Source organism: Pleurodeles waltl, chromosome 10 (genome assembly GCF_031143425.1).
Source record: "Pleurodeles waltl isolate 20211129_DDA chromosome 10, aPleWal1.hap1.20221129, whole genome shotgun sequence".
In the NCBI taxonomy this organism is placed as follows: Eukaryota; Metazoa; Chordata; class Amphibia; order Caudata; family Salamandridae; genus Pleurodeles; species Pleurodeles waltl.
In genome coordinates, this window is record NC_090449.1 from 9,010,133 (window position 1) to 9,035,322 (window position 25,190).

General features: G+C 44.4%; 1 protein-coding gene across 2 annotated transcripts in view; it reads right to left on the reverse strand.

Moving 5' to 3' along the window:
- FAM120C (family with sequence similarity 120 member C) overlaps positions 1 to 25,190 on the reverse strand; it is a 564,585-nt gene that overhangs the window by 32,368 nt on the left and 507,027 nt on the right. For both annotated transcript variants that reach the window (XM_069209344.1, XM_069209345.1), the window contains exon 15: positions 3,289 to 3,334. In XM_069209344.1, coding sequence (XP_069065445.1) covers positions 3,289 to 3,334 — 46 coding nt within the window. The remainder of the gene's footprint in view (positions 1 to 3,288; positions 3,335 to 25,190) is intronic.

Below are 25,190 nucleotides of genomic sequence, written 5' to 3' on the forward strand. Positions count from 1 at the left end.
CGACCCCAACGATACAATCGGATCAAATATAGTTAGAAAACGCAATTGAAAAACAAAACAGACTTTTAGAGAAATAATAGAAAAGTTCAGATAGTACTGAACGGAGATCTACCGAGGTGAGACAAACATGTCCGAACCCGACAGCAGAAAGAAAACAATCTAGCAAAGGACTCGATGCCCATGCGTACGATCACCAAGAGGAGGAGTCACTCAATCTTGTGACTCGAAAAAGCTTCTTTGAAGAAAAACAACTTGTAACACTCCGAGCCCAACACTAGATGGTGGGTGAAAAATCGACCCCAATGGTCTAAATCGGATCAACTATAGATAGGAAATGAGATCCAAACTATACAGACAGAATTAGAGAAAGGTAGAATAAGTTCAGAAGTACTGAACTGAGATCCATCGGAGCGAGAGGAAACACGTCCGAACCAAACGGCAGGAGGAAAACATTCTAACAAAGGACTCGATGCCCATGCACATTATCACCAACAGGAGTCACCTGATCTAGTCAATCGAAAACCTTCTTTGAAGAAAAAACAACTTGTAACACTCTAAGCCCAACAATAGATGGCAGACTTATGCAAAGCATGTGTATCTACAGCTGCACATGCCTTCGAACACAGTTATTACAATCATTTTTAAAAGGGAGTACTAAAGTGAAAATACAGCCTCCATCGCAGGCTGTACATACAGTTACAAACTGATACTACACCTGTATAAATTTCAGAAGCGGACACCAATCTGTCCTACTCTGCAGGGACAGGCAGTTACTACTGAAAGGATTCTGGCATGCCAACACGGAGGACAGAATGATTATCAACAATTTAAAAGTGAAACCCCTTAAAAGTAGAATAGACTTGTCAAGCAAAATGCAGAACCCTGCTCCAAACGTGTGACCAACACCACTCATTGGAAGAAAATAGTTCAATTAAGCAAACAGATTACACAGAATGGGCTGACCCACGATAGGAAACCAGTCCAGGAGTCTGAATTAATACAATGGTATTTTGCAAATGTATGAATAGGGACTTCCAAGCAGCCTCGTGAGGTTAACATTAACAAACAATCTGCTTACCTTCTGTAACATTATTTCGGATGGATTCTTCTAACCACGGATTTCTTACCATCTGAATTACCCCAGGCACCAGACTGGATTTGAAAGATTTTCAAAGCAACTCCCTCACGTGTCACTAGCTGGTGTCATTCAGCTCCATGTCCGATTTGTCTCACCCCAGATGTGTCAGCAGGACCGCTATATCTGTGCCACCCCCACGCGTACAGCAGTTTCTTTCTGATCTCTAATCAAAGTAATCAGGATTTGCCAGTGTGCAGGTCTCTAAATTTGGGATCTTATTAATGAACTGTAAGAGTCCATTCCATAGAACAGGGTGGAGGACAGGTCGGTGAGAAATCCGTAGTTAGGTAGGGTCTCTACAAGAAAAAGTGTTAACTAAGGAAAGTAACTCATTCATCTGATAGAGGCTTCTAACTGCAGAATCCTCACCTCATGAACAGATACTAAAGCAGTACCTCCCAAGGTGGTCGGTCTGTGGATTGATTTAGACCTGGAAATCCTGCAGGATAGATTGGGCAAAGTGCCAGTCCTGCCAGACCTGGCTGTCCACACACTAGTGCTTTGTGGACGTGAGGAGAAACACCCATGTAGGAGCCTGGCAGATGTCCAAGACTGGCACACCATGTGCCAGCGTAGTAGTCACAGCTTTTGCTCTGGTGGAATGAGCGCACAAACCTGAGGGCTGCTTGCCTGCAAGCACATACCAGATCTTTGTGAAAAACGGAGGGCTCCCTTAGGATCAAGAAGGTGGATCCACTCTTTTTCCTTCGATAGATGAGATCAGACATAGAAAGACAGCAAAGTAATGGATTGCCCTAGGTAGAATGGCGTGAATACTTTTGGGGAGAAAAGCTGCTTTGGTCTGTAGGACCAGTTTGTCCACAAAGAAAGATGTGTAAGGTTGCTGGACGGACAAGGCCTGGAGTTCACTCACTGGTCGAGTGCACATCAAGTAGGTGAGAACCAAACTGACATCACTAAAGGTACTGGTGGGATAATTTGGCTCAGTCTCATCAAGAAACACATCACAACCCGTGATTTGAAAAGGGATGTCTGATCTTGCAAACCTTAGGAAGGCTGAAGGGCTGAATGATAACCCTTAACTGACGCCACAGCAAGACCTTGCTGGGCTGTTCAGAGACACAACAAAAAATGTCTAACAACTTTTGTTGTAAAGGCTGAATGTCACAGGAGGAACACCAGACAGCAAACGTCTCCCAGCATCCTGCATATACAGTTTTAGTGGAAGGATGCCTGGCTGCCAGGATGGCACCAACTGCTTCAGGAAGATCGAAAACCAGCAACAGTGGGTTGAGGGATGAGTTTAGCTGTCACCAAAGGCCTCTGTGTACCATCAAGTCAGCACCTTGTGATAATGTGTACTGCAGTAGACACAGGTTCCCTAATTACAAGATATCAATTTAAGAGAAAAACTGTAAAGAAAATCACAAAAAGTGACCAGAAAAATGAGGAGAAAAGCTCTGATTCACTATAAAGGGTGTAGAAAAAAGGGACCCAATATGGTTCTGTCGAGGTGGCTATTTGGCACCAGTGAAATCATGCTGGTGATGCTTCAGGTGTTGTAACTGAGCCAGCACCACCTACCAGTGAAAAAGAGCTAATGATTCTACAGATGAGGAATCGTCAGGAATCTGTAGGTGAAGTATCCAGAGAAGTCCTGCTTACGGATTCCTAGACACTCCCACAAGAGAAATGCTACTTACTTGTAGTCCTACTTCTGCATCCGAGGAATATTCAATGAAGGCATAAACGAAGATCTCATAACATTTCATTTGCAGACTTGGAAAAAGAACTCAAAGGAGGAGATATTGCTGCCTTTCCCAAAATAATTAAGATCATATGATGCAGAATTGTTTTTTTCTTTTACAGTGGAGGGACCTACTGCTAACAAACATCTCCATGTTATTACGGACACATTCAATGATTGTGACAATTGATAAAGACCACATGATGGAATAATCTTTTTCCGCAGCCCTACGCATTACAGGGGTGATTTACAGATTGCACTCTAACTAGAGCACAAAAGTATTTAGTAGCATGCAAACCATGATGGTGAACTCGCAAACCATCTGTGGTGTCCATTTGATGTGATTAAATTCAGCTTACAAACATTTGCATGGTAAAATTCACAACACAGAGCAACTGCAATTCTTTTTACGGCCGTTTGGAAAACGTGAGCACGGGTTTACCTTTTTATTTCCTTTGGTAGTTTTTCCAGCCAACTCTCTCCCTCGTCTGTGAAGTGAAAAATATCAACGTCAAATTTACCCAATACACACATGCAAGTGACAAATTAACTGAAAAAGCCAAACACAGAGATCACATTAAAGGAAGGATAAGTTACTTACCTGTAATCCTAGTTCCAGGCGAATCCTCCAAGTCATAAACACTGAATATTCCCACCCACGTGCAGGGACCCCAGAGCACATATTATATAACACAAAAATTGTATCTAGAATTTTAGAAAGCATGTATTTACATACATCTATGCAGCCTATACTAAAGGCTAAAAATGCTTAATTTACATGAAATATTTCTTCCTCCAGGACCTCCTGTATTCCATCATGCTCTAGAGGTGAAAGTGAGGTAACAGTTAGGTCAGTACTTTTTTACAGTGATTTACAAAACTGCACACCGCCATGTATAAACTGCTGCATACAAGCTACGTCCGGGCAGGTCGGCGGGTTGCTTTTGACTTTCATGAGGATTCCTCTGTAAAAGAATGAAAATGTCACTTACCCAGTGTACATCTGTTCGTGGCATCAGTCGCAGTAGATTCGCATGTTCTGCAATAGCTCGCCATCTGGTGTTGGGCCGGAGTGTTACAAGTTGTTTTTCTTCGAAGAAGTCTTTCGAGTCACGGGACCGAGTGACTCCTCCTTTTGTCTCCATTGCGCATGGGCGTCGACTCCATCCTCGATTGTTTTTCCCCGCAGAGGGTGAGGTAGGAGTTGAATTGTAGTAATAGTGCCCATGCAATGGAGTGACTAAGTATGCACCTATTTAAGGTTGAGATGATACATATATAAATAATTGAAGGTAACTTCCAAACTGCTACAGGCTCCCGGGGAGGCGGGTGGGCACATGCGAATCTACTGCGACTGATGCCACGAACAGATGTACACTGGGTAAGTGACATTTTCAGTTCGATGGCATCTGTCGCTGTAGATACGCATGTTCTGCATAGACTAGTAAGCAGTTATTTCCCCAAAAGCGGTGGATCAGCCTGTAGGAGTGGAAGTAGTTTGAAATAATGTCCTTAATACGGCTTGACCTACTGTGGCTTGTTGTGCGGATAACACGTCTACACAGTAGTGCTTGGTGAATGTGTGAGGCGTAGACCATGTGGCTGCCTTACATATTTCTTGCATTGGGATGTTTCCTAGAAAGGCCATGGTAGCACCTTTCTTTCTGGTTGAGTGTGCCCTTGGTGTAATGGGCAGCTGTCGTTTAGCTTTAAGGTAGCAGATTTGGATGCATTTAACTATCCATCTGGCTATACCTTGTTTTGAAATTGGGTTTCCTGCATGAGGTTTTTGAAATGCAATAAAGAGTTGTTTAGTCTTTCTGATGTTCTTTGTTCTGTCAATGTAATACATTAATGCTCTTTTGACATCTAATGTATGTAGTGCCCTTTCAGCTACGGTATCTGGCTGTGGAAAGAACACTGGAAGTTCCACTGTTTGATTTAGATGGAACGGTGAAATAACCTTTGGCAAAAATTTAGGATTGGTCCTTAGGACGACTTTATTTTTGTGTAGTTGTATAAAAGGTTCCTGTATAGTAAACGCCTGAATCTCGCTTACTCTTCTCAGGGAAGTAATGGCGATGAGAAATGCCACCTTCCAGGTTAGGAACTGTATGTCGCAGGAGTGCATGGGTTCAAAAGGTGGACCCATAAGTCTAGTTAGGACAACATTTAGGTTCCATGAAGGAACAGGTAGTGTTCTTGGTGGTATAATTCTCCTAAGGCCCTCCATGAATGCTTTAATGACTGGTATTTTATATAGGGAAGTTGAATAGGTAGTCTGCAGGTATGCAGATATTGCTGCAAGGTGAATCTTAATGGAAGAGAAAGCTAGGTTAGATTTTTGTAAGTGAAGCAAGTAACCCACTACATGTTCTGGAGTTGTGTGTAATGGTTGTATTTGATTAATATGGCAGTAGCAAACAAACCTCTTCCATTTACTTGCATAGCAGTGCCTGGTGGATGGCCTTCTGGCTTGTTTTATGACTTCCATACATTCTTGGGTAAGTTGTAAGTGCCCGAATTCTAGGATTTCAGGAGCCAGATTGCTAGATTCAGCGATGCTGGATCTGGGTGTCTGATCTTTTGGTTGTGCTGTGTCAACAGATCTGGCCTGTTGGGCAATTTGATGCAGGGTACCACTGATAGGTCTAGCAGCGTTGTGTACCAGGGTTGCCTTGCCCAAGTTGGTGCTATCAATATGAGTTTGAGTTTGCTTTGACTGAGTTTGTTTACCAGGTAAGGAAGGAGAGGGAGAGGAGGAAAAGCGTAAGCAAATATCCCTGACCAGTTCATCCATAGGGCATTGCCTTGGGATTGTTTGTGTGGGTATCTGGATGCGAAGTTTTGGCATTTTGCGTTCTCCCTTGTCGCAAACAAGTCTATCTGAGGTGTTCCCCAGAGTTTGAAATAAGTGTTCAGAATTTGGGGGTGAATTTCCCATTCGTGGACCTGTTGGTGATCTCGAGAGAGATTGTCTGCGAGTTGATTTTGTATCCCTGGTATAAACTGTGCAATTAGGCGAATTTGGTTGTGAATTGCCCAATGCCAAATTTTTTGTGCTAGCAGGCTTAACTGCGTGGAGTGCGTCCCCCCCTGCTTGTTTAGATAATACATTGTTGTCATGTTGTCTGTTTTGACGAGAATGTATTTGTGAACTATTATTGGTTGGAAAGCTTTTAGTGCTTGAAAAACTGCTAGAAGTTCTAGGTGATTGATATGCAGTTTTGTTTGATGTACGTTCCATTGTCCTTGTATGCTGTGTTGATCGAGGTGTGCTCCCCACCCTGTCATGGAAGCATCTGTTGTTATTACGTATTGTGGCACTGGGTCTTGGAAAGGCCGCCCCTTGTTTAAATTTATGTTGTTCCACCACAGAAGCGAGAGGTAAGTTTGGCGGTCTATTAACACCAGATCTAGAAGGTGACCCTGTGCTTGAGACCACTGTGATGCTAGGCATTGTTGTAAGGGCCTCATGTGCAGTCTTGCGTTTGGGACAATGGCTATGCATGATGACATCATGCCTAGGAGTTGTAATACCATCTTTGCCTGTATTTTTTGTGTTGGATACATGCGTTGTATGATGGTGTTGAAATTTAGAATTCTTTGTGGACTTGGAGTGGCTACTCCCTTTGATGTGTCCATTATGGCTCCTAGGTATTGTTGTACCTTGCGCGGCAGAATGTTGGATTTTGTAAAGTTGACGGTGAACCCGAGTTTGAAGAGGGTTTGTATGATCTGATTTGTGTGATTTGAGCACTGTATGAACGAATGGGCCTTGATTAGCCAGTCGTCCAAATATGGGAACACATGTATTTGCTGCCTTCTTATGTGTGCAGCGACTACCGCTAGACATTTGGTAAAGACTCTTGGTGCGGTTTTTAATCCGAAAGGCAGTACCTTGAATTGGTAATGTATTCCTTTGAATACAAACCTTAGGTATTTCCTGTGCGATGGGTGTATTGGTATATGGAAATAAGCATCCTTGAGGTCTAAAGTTGCCATGTAGTCGTGTAGTTTTAGCAATGGCAATACTTCTTGTAGTGTGACCATGTGGAAGTGGTCTGATTTGATGAAAGTGTTCACTACTCTGAGGTCTAGGATTGGTCTCAGTGTTTTGTCCTTCTTTGGTATCAGAAAGTACAGTGAGTAAACTCCTGTGTTTATTTGTGTGTTTGGCACTAATTCGATTGCATTCTTTTGCAATAGTGCCTGCACTTCTATCTCCAGGAGATTGGAATGGTGTGTTGTTAAAGTTTGTGCTTTTGGTGGTATGTTTGGAGGGAATTGTAGAAATTCTATGCAATAACCATGTTGGATAATTGCTAGAACCCAAGTGTCTGTAGTGATTTCCTCCCATGCTTTGTAATAATGACCTATTCTTCCCCCCACTGGTGTTGTGTGGAGGGGGTGAGTGACCTGTGAGTCACTGTTTAGTAGTAGGGGCTTTTGGGCTTTGAAATCTTCCTCTATTTCTAGGGAATTGCCCTCCTCTATATTGTCCCCGAAAACCTCCTCTATACTGTCCCTGGTAACTGGACGGTGTGGCTTGTGAGGTGCTGGCTTGTGTGCTTTGACCTCGAAACCCCCCTCGAAAGGGCGTTTTACGGAATGTGCTGTAATTCCCTCTGCTCTGCGGGGAGTAGAGTGCGCCCATGGCTTTGGCAGTGTCCGTATCTTTTTTGAGTTTCTCAATCGCTGTGTCCACTTCTGGACCGAACAGTTCTTTTTCATTAAAAGGCATATTGAGAACTGCTTGTTGAATCTCTGGTTTAAATCCAGACGTTCGGAGCCATGCATGCCTTCTGATAGTTACAGATGTATTAATTGTCCGTGCAGCTGTATCTGCAGCGTCCATGGAGGAGCGGATCTGGTTGTTGGAAATGGTCTGTCCTTCCTCAACCACTTGTTTTTCCCTATTTTGTAAGTCCTTGGGCAGATGTTCAATGAGATGTTGCATCTCGTCCCAGTGGGCTCTGTCATAGCGCGCAAGTAGTGCCTGGGAGTTCGCGATGCGCCACTGGTTTGCAGCTTGTGCTGCGACTCTTTTACCAGCTGCATCGAACTTGCGGCTTTCTTTATCTGGGGGTGGTGCATCTCCAGATGTGTGAGAGTTGGCCCTTTTCCTAGCTGCTCCTACAACGACAGAGTCTGGTGGCAGCTGTGTAGTGATGAAAGCCGGGTCTGTAGGAGGCGCCTTATACTTTTTTTCCACCCTTGGTGTGATTGCCCTACTTTTGACCGGCTCCTTAAAGATGTCTTTTGCGTGCCGGAGCATACCAGGGAGCATAGGCAGGCTTTGGTAGGAGCTGTGGGTGGAGGAGAGTGTGTTGAATAAGAAATCATCCTCGACCTGTTCTGAGTGGAGGCTTACGTTGTGAAATTGTGCTGCTCTAGCCACCACTTGAGAATACGCGGTGCTGTCTTCTGGTGGAGATGGCTTTGTAGGGTATGCCTCCGGACTGTTATCTGACACTGGGGCGTCGTATAGGTCCCATGCGTTCTGATCCTGGTCACCCTGGCTCATGGTGGTGTGAGCTGGGGAGTGTGATGGAGTTTGTGCTGGTGAGACGTTAATCACAGGCGGAGGAGAGGGTGGTGGGGTAACTCTTTTCACCACTTTTGGTTGTGGTGTCTGTTCCGTCTGGAACTCCAACCTTCTCTTTCTCCTAATGGGGGGAAGGGTGCTTATTTTTCCTGTCCCCTGCTGTATGAAGATACGCTTTTGCGTATGGTCCACATCAGTTGCTTGCAGCTCTTCCTCAAACCTATGCTTCTGCATTTGGGAGGTTAGCGAGTGCTCTTCTGTATAAGAGCCTGAAGCTGGGTCGCTTGCAGTTTGTTTCGGCATCGAAACCCTGTCTGCGTGTTTTTTCGGCTCCGAGGTGACTCTTTTCTTTTTCGGGGCGGAAACCTCTCGGCGTCGATCTGTTTCGGTGCCGCTGTCTCGGCGTCGAGCCGTGTCGGCACCGGCATCTCGGTGTCGAGGCTTGTTTCCAGCACTTTCTCGGTCCCGAGAAGGCTGCGTGCCGGTGTCTCGACCGGAGTCGGACGATCTCGGCACTGTTTGGGCCTTTTTCGGTGCCGACGGTCGGTCACCGAATTTATGGGTTGAGCCATGGCCTGGTGGCAGTGGCGTCCCCTGGGCCTTGTAAATGTTCTTCTGAGTGGATTTCGACGTCTTACTCACGGTTTGTGTATCGTCGAATCCTTCGGAGTCTGAGTCTTGGATCGAGAAGGTACCTTCCTCTTCCTGTTCCTCGAACTCCCGTTGGGCTGTCGGTGCGGACACCATCTGAAGTCTTCTGGCTCGACGGTCTCGGAGTGTTTTTCGGGACCGGAACGCACGACAGGCCTCGCAGGTGTCTTCGCTGTGCTCAGGTGACAGGCACAGGTTGCAGACCAAGTGTTGGTCTGTGTAAGGGTATTTATTGTGGCATTTGGGGCAGAAACGGAACGGGGTCCGTTCCATCGGCGTTCTTCAGCACGCGGTCGGGCCGACCAGGCCCCGACGGAGGATCAAAAAACTACCCCGAAGGGCACCGGAGCTCTTCGATCTTCGATGCGGTGTGGAATCTAAGTACGCCGATCCCGAACGCAACAATACCGACGAAAATCTTCCGAAATTAGCTAATTTTCCGTTCCGAAACTCGGAGCGACAGGAACACGTCCGAACCCGATGGCGGAAAAAAAACAATCGAGGATGGAGTCGACGCCCATGCGCAATGGAGACAAAAGGAGGAGTCACTCGGTCCCGTGACTCGAAAGACTTCTTCGAAGAAAAACAACTTGTAACACTCCGGCCCAACACCAGATGGCGAGCTATTGCAGAACATGCGTATCTACAGCGACAGATGCCATCGAACCTAGGATTACAGGAAACTAAATTATCCTTCTTCTCCAGGGGATCCTCAACAATTGTCATAAGCACTGAATAGAGTAGCAAGCCCATCCCACACCTCTGCAGACGATGTAAGAGTAAGCACAAAGCAGTTGACATTTTTATTTAAAGAGGTTTCCTAAGGCGGCATGGCCTACTTGGGTCTGTCTTAGTATCAGAATCTAGACAGTAATGCCTCGTGAAAGTGTGCACCGATCTCCAAGTAGCAGCTTTGCAGATTTCGGAGCAGGGGACATCCTTTAGCAGGGCTGCTGTTGCCGCCTTGCCCAATGTACAGTGGGCTTTGGGTCTACAAGGCAAAACTTTGTTGGCCAAGTGGTAAGTAAACATATTGCAAGAAACTATCCATCTGGAGATGGTTTGTTTAGAGGCAGCGATGCCTGTTCCCACAGGGCCATAGTTCACAAACAAGTGACCAGACTGTCTGATGTCTTTAGTCTTGTCCAGAAACTTCAGTACTCTTTTCAGATCTAAACAGTGTAAGGCTCTTTCCGCTGGTTTGGATGGATTAGGAAAGAACGTAGGAAGTGAGATTGTCTGGTTGAAGTGTAAATCAGATACCACTTAGGGAAGAAAACTAGGGTGAGTCCTCATCACTACTCTGTTGGCATGGAACACTGTAAAAAGGCTCTTTGTTTTTTAAAAATCTTTTTACTAGAAATACAAACAAAACAAGTGTGTGCTGCAGTCTCAGCCATCACGTTGGTCAAAATACAATTAATCATCCCCAGTGCCCACCCTCCTGATCCCCCAAGGCCCTCCCTCAAATTCTCTCCCTTCCCATACGCAAACCTTCTCCCCGCCCAATATTTACGGTGTACTGTATTCCTCAGATTCTTCCTCTGTCAATACTGTACACAACCCCCCGTAGTAGTTCCACTTCCCCCAGACCTTGTGCCATTTTTTGGGGCAGCCCTTGCCTTACTAAATCACTTTCTCTGCCAACATACACCAGTCTAGGTCATGTTTCCAGTCCTCTACTTCGGGTGGGTTGGGGGCCCTGCAAGCCCGTGCTATTTTATGTTTTGCCACTTTTAAGCCTAACTTCATCCATATGTGATCCATGCTGGCAAGGTCCACATCTCCCTTTATATTTAGAACACACCATTTGGGCTAAGGCTCTCTAGAGCTTCCACAAACTACGTTTAGGCAAGATACTACTGTAGACCAGAATCTCTGTATCATTGGACAATCCCATAACATATGATAGAATGACCCTCACTGGCCACAATTTCGGGAACACAAGGGTGAGGCTTCCCTGCCCATTTAGGCCAGTGTTGTGCAGGCGTAATAACTCCTCTGAAGTTACTCCCAGCTGAACTAATTGGAACCATGCTCGCATTCCTACCTCCCTAGGGGATGCTAAAACCTCTTATCATTCCTCTTCACCCAAATCCCCTACATCCTGTACCCAGCGTGCTCTCAGGTCTTTACATACATCTGGTAAGTGATTAAGTATTTCAGGATATGGGATACACGTTGCCTTTTTAGGTAAATGTTCGAGTAATAATTTATCTTCTGGCAGGGAAGATTCGAGGGGGTAATACTTTGAGTGTGTGTCTGATTTGGAGGTAACAATACATCTCTGTCGGGCCAGCCGTTACTCCACATGGAGGTTCGTGAAGGGAAGAGTGCCCTCACCCCCACCGCTCACAGGTCCCCCACTTTTGTGAGACCGATTAGGTCCCATTTATTAAATCCAGGTTGGGTTGCCAGTGTGCCTAGCGCTGTTTTTCCCCACAAGGGGGTGCTCTGTGTGATGACATTATTCCAACCCAACACCTTCAGAGTTTCATGCCAGAGGGTTATGGTAAGCATTGTCGAAACTGGTAATGTCTGTGGTCCTCGTCCACCATACAGGGCCCAGAGAGGCCCTCCTGGCTTCATTGCTTCCCTGTCCATGCGGTATGCTGGCTCCGATTCCGCAAGAAGGTCCACTGATTAATAGTCGTGATTCGGGCCGCTTGATAATAGTTTGCATGTCTGAGTGGGCTATGCCCCCGTCATACCAGTTCTTGTGAGCTTAGCTACCCCTATGTGGGCCGGTCCCCCATCCGACAGGAGTACGTATTTCTTTGTTCAATGGCTCAAATGTACAAGGTTGGGACCAGATACAGAGTGTTGTGAAGTATATAGAGAAAACGGGGCAGGGCCATCATTTTGAACAAAGCTGCCCTTCCCAGAAGTGACAATGGTAGGGATTGCCATCGCTTGACATCTCCTAAGCCGTCGCAGTGGCGGATCTAACTTCTGGGTACAGAAGCTAGTGGGTGTTCCGGTTATATAGATACGTAGGTATCTGAAACCCTTCTGCAGCAATCCGGGCGCAGCAGCCAATCGGGAGATGTGGGACCGGGCCATATAGTATATACATCACTGACTTGTCCCAGTTAATAGTGTAGCTTGAGTATTGATAGAAGAGCGTAAGAATGTACATTACCCTGTCCAGGGAAGAATTTGGCTCTGAAATATAAAGCAGAAGAAAATAAGTTACTTACCTGTAACTGTAGTTCTCCAGTATTGGAATCTTTCATAGATTCACATGCTTGAATCATTCCCCGTCGTCGAGATGGGAGTCCTGGTACAATTTTCACAAGTAATGTTAAAACATATTGAAGAGAAAAAGGCCCTAGGCCTCTTCAATTTCATAGTCTATCAGAGTCATTTTGTGAAAAGGACCAAACCTGATCCTCCACCAATCAGGCGACAGCACCCTTCAGAACCTCCTGAGAGAAGCTCTAGCACCTCAGATTTTCCAAGCACAAGTGCGTATATTATGTTGAATATATAAAGAAAGAAAGAGGTGAAGTGAGCTTCTCCGGGGAGGCGGGTGGGTCGCATGTGAATCTATGAAAGATTCCAATACTGGAGAACTACAGTTACAGGTAAGTAACTTATTTTCTTACTCCAGTATTGGAACTTTCATAGATTCACATGCTTGAATCAGAGTAGAGAGCAATAACTATGCACATTGTAATATGACAACACCTCTAATAAACAAAATATCTTGAACCACAAAACCTTATTATCAACATGCATAAAATGATGAACTATATAAGTATACGCCCATATGTCTATATATATATATACATACATATATATATATACATATATATATATATATATATATATATATATATATATATGGAAAATGTCACTTACCCAGTGTACATCTGTTCGTGGCATTAGTCGCTGCAGATTCACATGCTGTGCACATCCCGCCATCTGGTGTTGGGCTCGGAGTGTTACAAGTTGTTTTTCTTCGAAGAAGTCTTTTCGAGTCACGAGACCGAGGTACTCCTCCCATTTCGACTCCATTGCGCATGGGCGTCGACTCCATCTTAGATTGTTTTCCCCGCAGAGGGTGAGGTAGGAGTTGTGTATGCTAGTAATAGTGCCCATGCAATGGAGTGAATACGTATGTATATAATGAAGTTTAAAGTAATATATTTACAAATGTTCAAGATCAACTTCTAAACGGCTACAGGCTCCTGGGGAGGCGGGTGGACGCATGTGAATCTGCAGCGTCTAATGCCACGAACAGATGTACACTGGGTAAGTGACATTTTCCGTTCCATGGCATGTGTAGCTGCAGATACACATGCTGTGCATAGACTAGTAAGCAGTTATCTCCCCAAAAGCGGTGGTTTAGCCTGTAGGAGTTGAAGTTGTTTGAAATAATGTTCGTAGTACAGCTTGACCTACTGTGGCCTGTTGTGCAGTTAACACATCTACACAGTAGTGTTTGGTAAATGTATGAGGTGTAGACCATGTTCCTGCCTTACATATTTCGTTAATTGGAATATTTCCTAGAAAGGCCATGGTAGCACCTTTCTTTCTGGTTGAGTGTGCCTTTGGTGTAATAGGCAGCTCTCTCTTTGCTTTAAGATAGCAGGTTTGAATACACTTAACTATCCATCTAGCAATGCCTTGTTTAGAAATTGGATTCCCTGTATGAGGTTTTTGGAAAGCAATAAATAGTTGTTTTGTTTTTCGAATTAGTTTTGTTCTGTCAATGTAGTACATTAGCGCTCTTTTGATGTCTAATGCATGCAGTGCTCTTTCAGCTACAGAATCTGGCTGTGGGAAGAACACTGGTAATTCTACTGTTTGATTCAAGTGGAACTGTGAGATCTCTTTTGGTAAAAATGTTGGATTTGTCCGTAGAACTACTTTATGCTTGTGTTTTTGAATAAATGGTTCTTGTATGGTAAATGCTTGAATTTCACTCACTCTTCTTAGAGATGTGATGGCAATCAAAAATGCAACTTTCCATGTTAAGTATTGCATTTCACAAGAGTGCATAGGCTCAAAAGGTGGACCCATGAGTCGTGTTAAGACAATGTTGAGGTTCCATGAAGGAACTGGTGGTGTTCTTGGTGGTATAATTCTCTTTAGGCCTTCCATAAATGCTTTTATGACTGGTATCCTAAATAATGAAGTTGAGTGCGTAATTTGCAGGTAAGCTGAAATTGCGGTAAGATGTATCTTTATTGAAGAGAAAGCTAGCTTTGACTTTTGCAATTGTAGTAAGTATCCTACTATATCTTTGGCAGATGCGTGTAAGGGTTGAATTTGATTATTATGGCAGTAATAAACAAATCTTTTCCACTTATTTGCATAGCAGTGTCTAGTGGTAGGTTTCCTAGCTTGTCTTATGACCTCCATACATTCTTGTGTGAGGTCTAAGTGTCCGAATTCTAGGATTTCAGGAGCCAAATTGCTAGATTCAGCGATGCTGGATTTGGATGTCTGATCTGTTGTTTGTGTTGTGTTAACAGATCTGGTCTGTTTGGTAGTTTGACATGAGGTACTACTGAGAGGTCTAGTAGTGTTGTGTACCAAGGTTGTCTTGCCCATGTCGGTGCTATTAGTATGAGTTTGAGTTTGTTTTGACTCAATTTGTTTACTAGATATGGAAGGAGTGGGAGAGGGGGAAAAGCGTAAGCAAATATCCCTGACCAGCTCATCCATAACGCATTGTCCTGAGACTGATCTTGTGGGTACCTGGATGCGAAGTTTTGGCATTTTGAGTTTTCCTTTGTTGCAAATAGATCTATTTGTGGTGTTCCCCAAATTTGGAAGTAAGTGTTTAGTATTTGGAGGTGAATTTCCCATTCGTGGATCTGTTGGTGATCCCGAGAGAGATTGTCTGCTAACTGGTTCTGAATTCCTGGAATAAATTGTGCTATTAGGCGAATGTGGTTGTGAATCGCCCAATGCCATATTTTCTGTGTTAGGAGACACAACTGTGTCGAGTGTGTCCCTCCCTGTTTGTTTAGGTAATACATTGTTGTCATGTTGTCTGTTTTGACAAGAATGTGTTTGTGGCTTATTATGGGTTGAAATGCTTTGAGCGCTAGAAATACCGCTAACAGTTCTAAGTGATTTATGTGAAACTGTCTTTGCTGTATGTCCCATTGTCCTTGGATGCTGTGTTGATTGAGGTGGGCTCCCCAACCTATCATGGAAGCATCTGTTGTTATTACGTATTGTGGCACTGGGTCTTGGAAAGGCCGCCCTTGGTTTAAATTTATACTGTTCCACCATTGAAGCGAGATGTATGTTTGGCGGTCTATCAACACCAGATCTAGAAGCTGACCCTGTGCTTGTGACCTTTGTGATGCTAGGCACTGTTGTAAGGGCCGCATGTGCAACCTTGCGTTTGGGACAATGGCTATGCATGAAGCCATCATGCCTAGTAGTTTCATCACCAGTTTGACTTGTATCTTTTGTTTTGGATACATGGTCTGTATTACATTGTGAAATGTGTGAACTCTTTGTGGACTTGGAGTGGCAATCGCTTTTGCTGTGTTGATTGTCGCTCCCAAGTATTGCAGTGTTTGACACGGCAGAAGGTGTGACTTTGTGTAGTTGATTGAGAAACCTAGTTTGTGGAGGATTTCTATGACATATTTTGTGTGTTGTGAACACCGTCTTAGCGTGTTGGTTTTGATTAACCAATCGTCTAGGTACGGGAACACATGTATTTGCTGCCTTCTGATATGTGCAGCTACTACTGCCAGGCATTTTGTAAAAACTCTTGGTGCAGTTGTTATTCCGAATGGCAACACTTTGAATTGGTAATGTATCCCTTGGAATACAAACCTTAGGTACTTTCTGAGTGAAGGATGTATTGGTATATGGAAATATGCATCCTTTAGGTCTAGTGTTGTCATGTATCTTGTTTGAGCAGTGGGATTACGTCTTGTAATGTAACCATGTGAAAGTGATCTGATTTGATGTATGTATTTAATGTTCTGAGATCTAGTATAGGTCTCAGACTCTTGTCTTTTTTGGGTATCAGAAAGTACAGGGAGTAAACTCCTGTGTTTATTTGTTGTTTTGGTACTAATTCTATTGCTTCTTTCTGTAGCAATGCCTGAACTTCTAGCCCTAGAAGATCTATATGTTGTTTTGACATATTGTGTGTTTTCGGTGGGACGTTTGGAGGGAATTTGAAAAATTCTATGCAATAACCATGCTGGATAATTGCTAAGACCCAAGTGTCTGTTGTTATTTCCTCCCAATGTTTGTAAAACTTGGTTAGTCTCCCCCCCACAGGTGTTATGTGTTGGAGATTTGTGACCTTGAAGTCACTGCTTGTTTGGAGGAGTTTTGGGACTTTGGAACTTTCCTCTATTCCTTTGAAATTGTCCCCCTCTATATTGTCCCCGAAAACCTCCCCGCTGATACTGGCTCTGGTAAGTGGGCTTTGTTTGTGAGGTTGTGGCTTCTGTGGTCTGCCCTCAAAACCCCCCTCGAAATTGTGTTTTTCGAAATGTGCCTCTGCTCTGCGGGGAGTAGAGTGCGCCCATGGCTTTGGCCGTGTCAGTGTCTTTAAGTTTTTCTATTGCAGTGTCCACCTCCGGCCCAAACAACTGCTGTCCGCTGAATGGCATATTCAGCACAGCTTGCTGTATCTCTGGTTTAAATCCTGATGTACGCAGCCATGCATGTCTCCTTATTGTTACTGCTGTGTTGACAGTTCTAGCAGCTGTGTCTGCAGTATCCATTGCTGACCGTATCTGATTATTGGAGATACTCTGTCCTTCTTCTACTACTTGCTGTGCTCTTTTTTGGAACTCCTTGGGTAAATGTTCAATAAAGTGTTGCATCTCATCCCAATGGGCCCTATCATATCTGGCTAACAAAGCTTGCGAATTTGCAATACGCCACTGGTTTGCTGCCTGTGCCGCCACCCTTTTGCCTGCAGCATCAAATTTTGGACTTTCTTTATCTGGAGGTGGTCCATCTCCTGAAGTATGAGAGTTGGCTCTTTTGCGCGCTGCTCCCACCACAACAGAGTCTGGTGTTAGCTGTTGTGTAATGTACACTGGGTCTGTTGGTGGCGGTTTATATTTTTTATCTACTCTTGGAGTAATGGCTCTCCCTTTAACAGGCTCCTCAAACACTTGTTTGGAGTGTTAGTGTTTTAGCATTCCGGGTAGCATAGGAAGACTCTGATATTGGCTGTGTGTGGACGACAGTGTATTAAAAAGAAAGTCGTCTTCAATGGGCTCTAAATGAAGGCTGACATTATGAAATGCCGCTGCTCTTGACACCACCTGTGCGTAGCCTGTACTATCCTCTGGTGGCGATGGTCTAGCTGGATAGCATTCCGGACTATTATCTGACACTGGTGCGTCATAAAGGTCCCATGCGTCAGGGTCATCTTGACTCATTCCTGTATGAGTTGGGGATTGCATCATTGGTGGAGTGGCTACCGGTGATGGTTGCGGAGAGTGATGTGGGGATGGTGGCGGTGTTACTTGTTTAGCCACCTTTGCGTGTGGCTTTTTGTCCTTGTCTTGGAAGGCAAGCTTGCGTTTCATTTTGACTGGAGAAAGAGTGCTGATCTTCCCTGTATCTTTTTGAATAAAGAGCCGTCTTTGTGTGTGATCTGGCTCTATTGTCTCTAATTCCTGTCCAAATCTATGTGTCTTCATTTGTGTGGACAGTCCTTGTTCCTCAGTGTAGGAACTTGTTTTCGGTTCCGAGGCCGGCTGTTTCGATACCGAAACTTTTTCGGCTGCTTTTTTCGGCTCCGACGAAACCTTCTTTACTTTCGGCGTCGTGCTCTCTGGTGCCGACCCGTTTCAGTGCCGCTGTCTCGGTGCCGAATCTTCTCTGAGCCACTATCTCGGGCCCGAGATTGCTGTGTGCCGGTATCTCGACCGGAGTCGGATGACTTCGACACCAGCTCGCCCTTTTTCGGTGCCGATGAACGGTCACCTATTTTTCGGGTTAAGCCATGGCCTGTTGGCGGTGGCGTCACCTGGGCTTTAGCGGTCTTCTCGTGAGTTCTTTGTTTCGACGTCTTACTCACGGTTTTCGGCCTTTCCTCGAGATCGATCTCCTCAGAGTCCAAATCCTGGGTGGAGAATGTTTCTTCCTCCTCCTCGAAATGCCCTTGTCCTGTCGGCGCCGACGCCATTTGCAGTCTTCTTGCTCTTCGGTCCCTGAGTGTCTTCCTGGACCGAAACGCTCGACAGGCCTCACAAGTATCCTCCTTGTGTTCTGGTGACAAACACAAGTTACAGACCAGATGTTGATCTGTATATGGATACTTGTTATGGCATTTTGGACAGAAGCGGAATGGTGTCCGTTCCATCAGCCTTGAAGAGACACGTGGCCGGGCCGACCAGGCCCCGACGGGGATCGGAAAAACCCCGAAGGGCCACCGGAGCTCTTCTTAATTCGGTGTCGATCTGTTGTAACTAACCCGATACCGAACGAAAACAATACCGACGATTTTTCTGAGATTCTAACTAACTTTCCGACCCGAAACACGGAGCGAAAAGGAACACGTCCGAACCCGATGGCGGAAAAAAAACAATCTAAGATAGAGTCGACGCCCATGCGCAATGGAGTCGAAATGGGAGGAGTCCCTCGGTCTCGTGACTCGAAAAGACTTCTTCGAAGAAAAACAACTTGTAACACTCCGTGCCCAACACCAGATGGCGAGATGTGCACAGCTTGTGTATCTGCAGCTACACATGCCATCGAACATATATATATGGAAAATGTCACTTACCCAGTGTACATCTGTTCGTGGCATTAGTCGCTGCAGATTCACATGCTGTGCACATCCCGCCATCTGGTGTTGGGCTCGGAGTGTTACAAGTTGTTTTTCTTCGAAGATGTCTTTTCGAGTCACGAGACCGAGGGACTCCTCCCATTTCGACTCCATTGCGCATGGGCGTCGACTCCATCTTAGATTGTTTTCCCCGCAGAGGGTGAGGTAGGAGTTGTGTATGCTAGTAATATTGCCCATGCAATGGAGTGAATGCGTATGTACATAATGAAGTTTAAAGTAATATATTTACAAATGTACAAATGTTTAAGATCTACTTCTAAACGGCTACAGGCTCCCGGGGAGGCGGGTGGGCGCATGTGAATCTGCAGCGACTAATGCCACGAACAGATGTACACTGGGTAAGTGACATTTTCCATTCTATGGCATGTGTAGCTGCAGATACACATGCTGTGCATAGACTAGTAAGCAGTTATCTCCCCAAAAGCGGTGGTTCAGCCTGTAGGAGTTGAAGTAGTTTGAAATAATGTTTTTAGTACAGCTTGACCTACTGTTGCCTGCTGTGAAGTTAACACATCTACACAGTAGTGCTTGGTAAATGTATGAGGCGTAGACCATGTTGCTGCCTTACATATTTCGTTCATTGGAATATTTCCTAGAAAGGCCATGGTAGCACCTTTCTTTCAGGTTGAGTGTGCCTTTGGTGTAATAGGCAGTTCTCTTTTAGCTTTAAGATAGCAGGTTTGAATGCACTTAACTATCCATCTAGCAATGCCTTGTTTTGAAATTGGATTTCCTGTATGAGGTTTTTGAAAGGCGATAAACAGTTGTTTTGTCTTTCGAATTAGTTTTGTTCTGTCAATGTAGTACATTAGTGCTCTTTTGATGTCTAATGTATGTAGTGCTCTTTCAGCTACAGAATCTGGCTGTGGGAAGAACACTGGTAATTCTACCGTTTGATTCAAGTGGAACGGTGAGATTACTTTTGGTAAAAATGTAGGATTGGTCCGTAGAACAACTTTATTTTTGTGTTTTTTAATAAATGGTTCTTGAATGGTAAATGCTTGAATTTCACTCACTCTTCTTAGAGATGTGATGGCAATTAAAAATGCAACTTTCCACGTTAAGTATTGCATTTCACAAGAGTGCATGGGCTCAAAAGGTGGACCCATGAGTCGTGTTAAGACAATGTTGAGGTTCCATGAAGGAACTGGTGGTGTTCTTGGTGGTATAATTCTCTTTAGGCCTTCCATAAACGCTTTTATGACTGGTATCCTAAATAATGAAGTTGAGTGCGTAATTTGCAGGTAAGCTGAAATTGCCGTAAGATGTATTTTAATGGAAGAGAAAGCTAGATTAGATTTTTGCAAATGTAGTAAGTATCCTACTATCTCTTTTGCAGATGCGTGTAAAGGTTGAATTTGATTATTATGGCAGTAATAAACAAATCTTTTCCACTTATTTGGATAGCAGTGTCTAGTGGTAGGTTTTCTAGCTTGTTTTATGACCTCCATACATTCCTGTGTGAGGTCTAAGTGTCCAAATTCTAGGATTTCAGGAGCCAAATTGCTAGATTCAGCGATGCTGGATTTGGATGTCTGATCTGTTGTTTGTGTTGTGTTAACAGATCTGGTCTGTTTGGCAGTTTGACATGAGGTACTACTGAAAGGTCTAGTAGAGTTGTGTACCAAGGTCGCCTTGCCCATGTTGGTGCTATTAGTATGAGTTTGAGTTTGTTTTGACTCAACTTGTTTACTAGATATGGAAGAAGTGGGAGAGGGGGAAAAACGTACGCAAATATCCCTGACCAGTTCATCCATAGTGCATTGCCCTGAGACTGATGTTGTGGGTACCTGGATGCGAAGTTTTGGCATTTTGAGTTTTCTTTTGTTGCAAATAGATCTATTTGTGGCGTTCCCCACATTCTGAAGTAAGTGTTCAGTATTTGGGGGTGAATTTCCCATTTGTGGATCTGTTGGTGATCCCGAGAGAGATTGTCTGCTAACTGATTCTGAATCCCTGGAATAAAGTGTGCTATTAGGCGAATGTGGTTGTGAATCGCCCAATGCAATATTTTTTGTGTTAGGAGACACAACTGTGTCGAGTGTGTTCCTCCCTGTTTGTTTAGGTAATACATTGCTGTCATGTTGTCTGTTTTGACAAGAGTGTATTTGTGGGTTATTATGGGTTGAAATGCTTTTAGCGCTAGAAACACCGCTAACAGTTCTAAGTGGTTTATATGAAACTGTCTTTGCTGAATGTCCCATTGTCCTTGGATGCTGTGCTGATTGAGGTGTGCTCTCCACCCTGTCATGGATGCATCTGTCGTTATTACGTATTGTGGCACTGGGTCTTGAAAAGGCCGCCCTTGGTTTAAATTGATACTGTTCCACCATTGAAGCGAGATGTATGTTTGGCGGTCTATCAACACCAGATCTAGAAGTTGACCCTGTGCCTGTGACCACTGTGATGCTAGGCACTGTTGTAAGGGCCGCATGTGCAACCTTGCGTTTGGGACAATGGCTATGCATGAGGACATCATGCCTAGGAGTTTCATTACTAATTTGACCTGTATCTTTTGTTTTGGATACATGGCTTGTATTACATTGTGGAATGTTTGGACTCTTTGTGGACTTGGAGTGGCAATTCCTTTTACTGTGTTGATTGTTGCTCCTAGGTATTGCTGTGTTTGACACAGCAGAAGGTGTGACTTTGAGTAATTGATTGAGAAACCTAGTTTGTGTAGGGTTTCTATGACATAATTTGTGTGTTGTGAATACTGTATTTGCGTGTTGGTTTTGATTAACCAATCGTCTAGGTACGGGAACACATGTATTTGCCGCCTTCTGATATATGCAGCTACTACTGCTAGACATTTTGTAAAAACTCTTGGCGCAGTTGTTATTCCGAATGGCAACACTTTGAATTGGTAATGTATCCCTTGGAATACAAACCTTAGGTACTTTCTGTGTGAAGGGTGTATTGGTATATGGAAATATGCATCCTTTAGATCCAGTGTTGTCATGTAGTCTTGTTGTTTGAGCAGTGGGATTACTTCTTGTAATGTAACCATGTGAAAGTGGTCTGATTTGATGTATGTATTTACTATTCTGAGATCTAGTATAGGTCTTAGAGTTTTGTCTTTTTTGGGTATCAGAAAGTACAGTGAGTAAACTCCTGTGTTTAGTTCTTGTTTTGGTACTAATTCTATTGCCTCTTTTTGGAGCAATGCTTGAACTTCTAATCCTAGAAGATTTATATGCTGTTTTGACATACTGTGTGTTTTCGGTGGGACTGTTGGAGGGAATTCGAGAAATTCTATGCAATAACCATGCTGGATAATTGCTAGTACCCAAGTATCTGTTGTTATCTCCTCCCAATGTTTGTAAAATTGGCTTAGTCTTCCCCCACAGGTGTTATGTGATGGGGATGTGTGACTTGTAAGTCACTCCTTATTTTGAGGACTTTTGGGGCTTTAGAATTTTCCTCTATTTTTTTGGAATTGTCCCCCTCTATATTGCCCCCGAAAACTTCCCCGCTGATATTGGCTTTGGTAAGTGGGCCTTGTTTGTGATGTTGTGGTTTCTGTAGGTTGTCCTCGAAACCTTCCCCTAAAAGGTGTTTTGCGAAATGTGCCTCTGCTTTGCGGGGAGTAGAGTGCGCCCATGGCTTTTGCTGTATCAGTGTCTTTCTTGAGTTTATCAATAGCAGTGTCGACTTCCAGCCCAAACAACTGCTGTTCATTAAATGGCATATTTAGCACGGCTTGTTGAATTTCCGGCTTGAAACCTGACGTGCGCAGCCATGCGTGCCTTCTTATTGTTATTGCAGTATTTACTGTCCTTGCAGCCGTATCTGCTGCATCCATTGAAGACCGTATCTGATTATTAGAGATACTTTGTCCTTCTTCCACCACTTGTTGTGCTCTTTTTTGGAACTCCTTGGGTAAGTGTTCTATCAAATGTTGCATTTCATCCCAGTGAGCTCTATCATATCTTGCCAAAAGTGCTTGTGAATTGGCAATGCGCCATTGGTTTGCTGCTTGTGCTGCAACCCTTTTGCCCGCAGCATCAAATTTGCGACTCTCTTTGTCTGGAGGTGGTGCGTCCCCGAGGTATGAGAGTTTGCTCTCTTACGAGCTGCCCCGACAACTACTGAGTCTGGTGTTAACTGCGTTGTAATATAAACAGGATCTGTTGGCGGTGGCTTGTACTTTTTCTCCACCCTTGGAGTTATGGCTCGGCCTTTAAAAGGATCCTGAAAGATTTGTTTTGAATGTTTTAGCATTCCTGGGAGCATAGGTAGTCTTTGGTATTGGCTATGAGTGGAGGATAGCGTGTTAAACAAAAAGTCATCCTCAATTGGTTCGGAATGCAAGGTGACGTTATGGAAAGCAGCTGCCCTTGCGATCACCTGTGTGTAAGATGTACTGTCCTTAGGAGGGGACGGCCTGGCAGGGTACGAGTCTGGGCTGTTGTCCGATACTGGAGCATCGTAAAGGTCCCATGCATCGGGATCATCTTGACTCATGGCAGTATGAGTCGGGGAGTGCATCAGTGGAGGAGTTGCTACTGGTTATGTGTGCACTGATGGTGGTGGAGACGGTGGTGGAGTTGTTTTCTTTGCCACCTTTGCCTGTGGCTCCTTGTCCTTTTCTTGAAAGGCAAGTTTTCTTTTTATTTTAATTGGGGGAAGAGTGGTTATCTTACCTGTGTCTTGATGAATGTGGAGCCTCCTTTGAGTATAGTCTGGCTCTACAGCTTGAAGTTCCTCTCCAAATCTATGTTTTTGCATTTGGGAGGACAATCCTTGTTCCTCTGTATAGGAACCTGTTTTCGGCTCCGAGGCTGGATGTTTCGGAACCGAAACTTTTCCAGACGTCTTTTTAGGCTCCGAAGAAACCTTTGTAATTTTCGGCGTGGTGGTGTCTCGGTGGCGAATTTGTTCGGTGCCGCTGTCACGGTGCCGAAATTTCTCTGAGCCGATGTCTCGGGTCCGAGATTGCTGTGTGGCGGTATCTCGACCAGAGTCGGATGACTTCGACACCAGCGTGCCCTTTTTCGGTGCCTTGGCTCGGTCACCTATTTTTTGGGTTAAGCCATGGCCTGTTGGCGGTGGCGTCCCCTGGGCTTTTGTTGACTTCTCGTGAGTCTTATGTTTCGACGTCTTACTCACGGTTTTCGGCATTTCTTCGGCCTCCAGCTCTTCCGAGTCCGACTCATGGATAGAGAAAGCTTCCTCTTCCTCCTCGAAACGCTCTTGTCCTGTCGGCGTCTACGCCATCTGCAGTCTTCTGGTTCTTCGGTCTCTTAACGTCTTTCTGGACCGAAACGCTCGACAGGCCTCACAAGTATCTTCCTTGTGCTCTGGGGACAAGCACAAGTTACAGACCAGATGCTGATCCGTATACGGATATTTGTTATGGCATTTTGGACAGAAGCGGAATGGGGTCCGTTCCATCAGACTTGAAATCACACGTGGCCGGGCCGACCAGGCCCCGACGGGGGATCGAAAAAAACCCCGAAGGGCCACCGGAGCTCTTCAAAATTCGGTGTCGATCTGTTGTAACTAACCCGATACCGAACGCAAACAATACCGACGTTTTTTCCGAGATTCTAACTAACTTTCCGACCCGAAACACGGAGCGAAAAGGAACACGTCCAAACCCGATGGCGGAAAAAAAACAATCTAAGATGGAGTCGACGCCCATGCGCAATGGAGTCGAAATGGGAGGAGTCCCTCGGTCTCGTGACTCGAAAAGACTTCTTCGAAGAAAAACAACTTGTAACACTCCGAGCCCAACACCTGATGGCGGGATGTGCACAGCATGTGTATCTGCAGCTACACATGCCATCGAACATATAAATACACCTATATACTTATCTCTATTACATACAGATATACCTGTGGAGATACATGATGAAATTCCAAGAAAAACAGTAAAAGAAATTATTATAAGACACTACTGTAACATGATCAATGTATGCAAACCCGCTTACTTATGTGATTGCGATAGCGTTCTTTTATCCTTATATACGTTTCTGTTTTTCTCCTTGTAGGAAGTTGGCTCTGTATGTGCTATTTCAAAGTGAGGAATAGCATGCACAGAGTCCAAGGGTTCCCCTTAGAGGTAAAATAGTGGTAAAAAGAGATAATACTAATGCTCTATTTTGTGGCAGTGTGGTCGAGCAGTAGGCTTATCCAAGGAGTAGTGTTAAGCATTTGTTGTACATACACATAGACAATAAATGAGGTACACACACTCAGAGACAAATCCAGCCAATAGGTTTTGTATAGAAAAATATCTTTTCTTAGTTTATTTTAAGAACCACAGGTTCAAATTTAACATGTAATATCTTGTTTGAAAGGTATTGCAGGTAAGTACATTAGGAACTTTGAATCATTT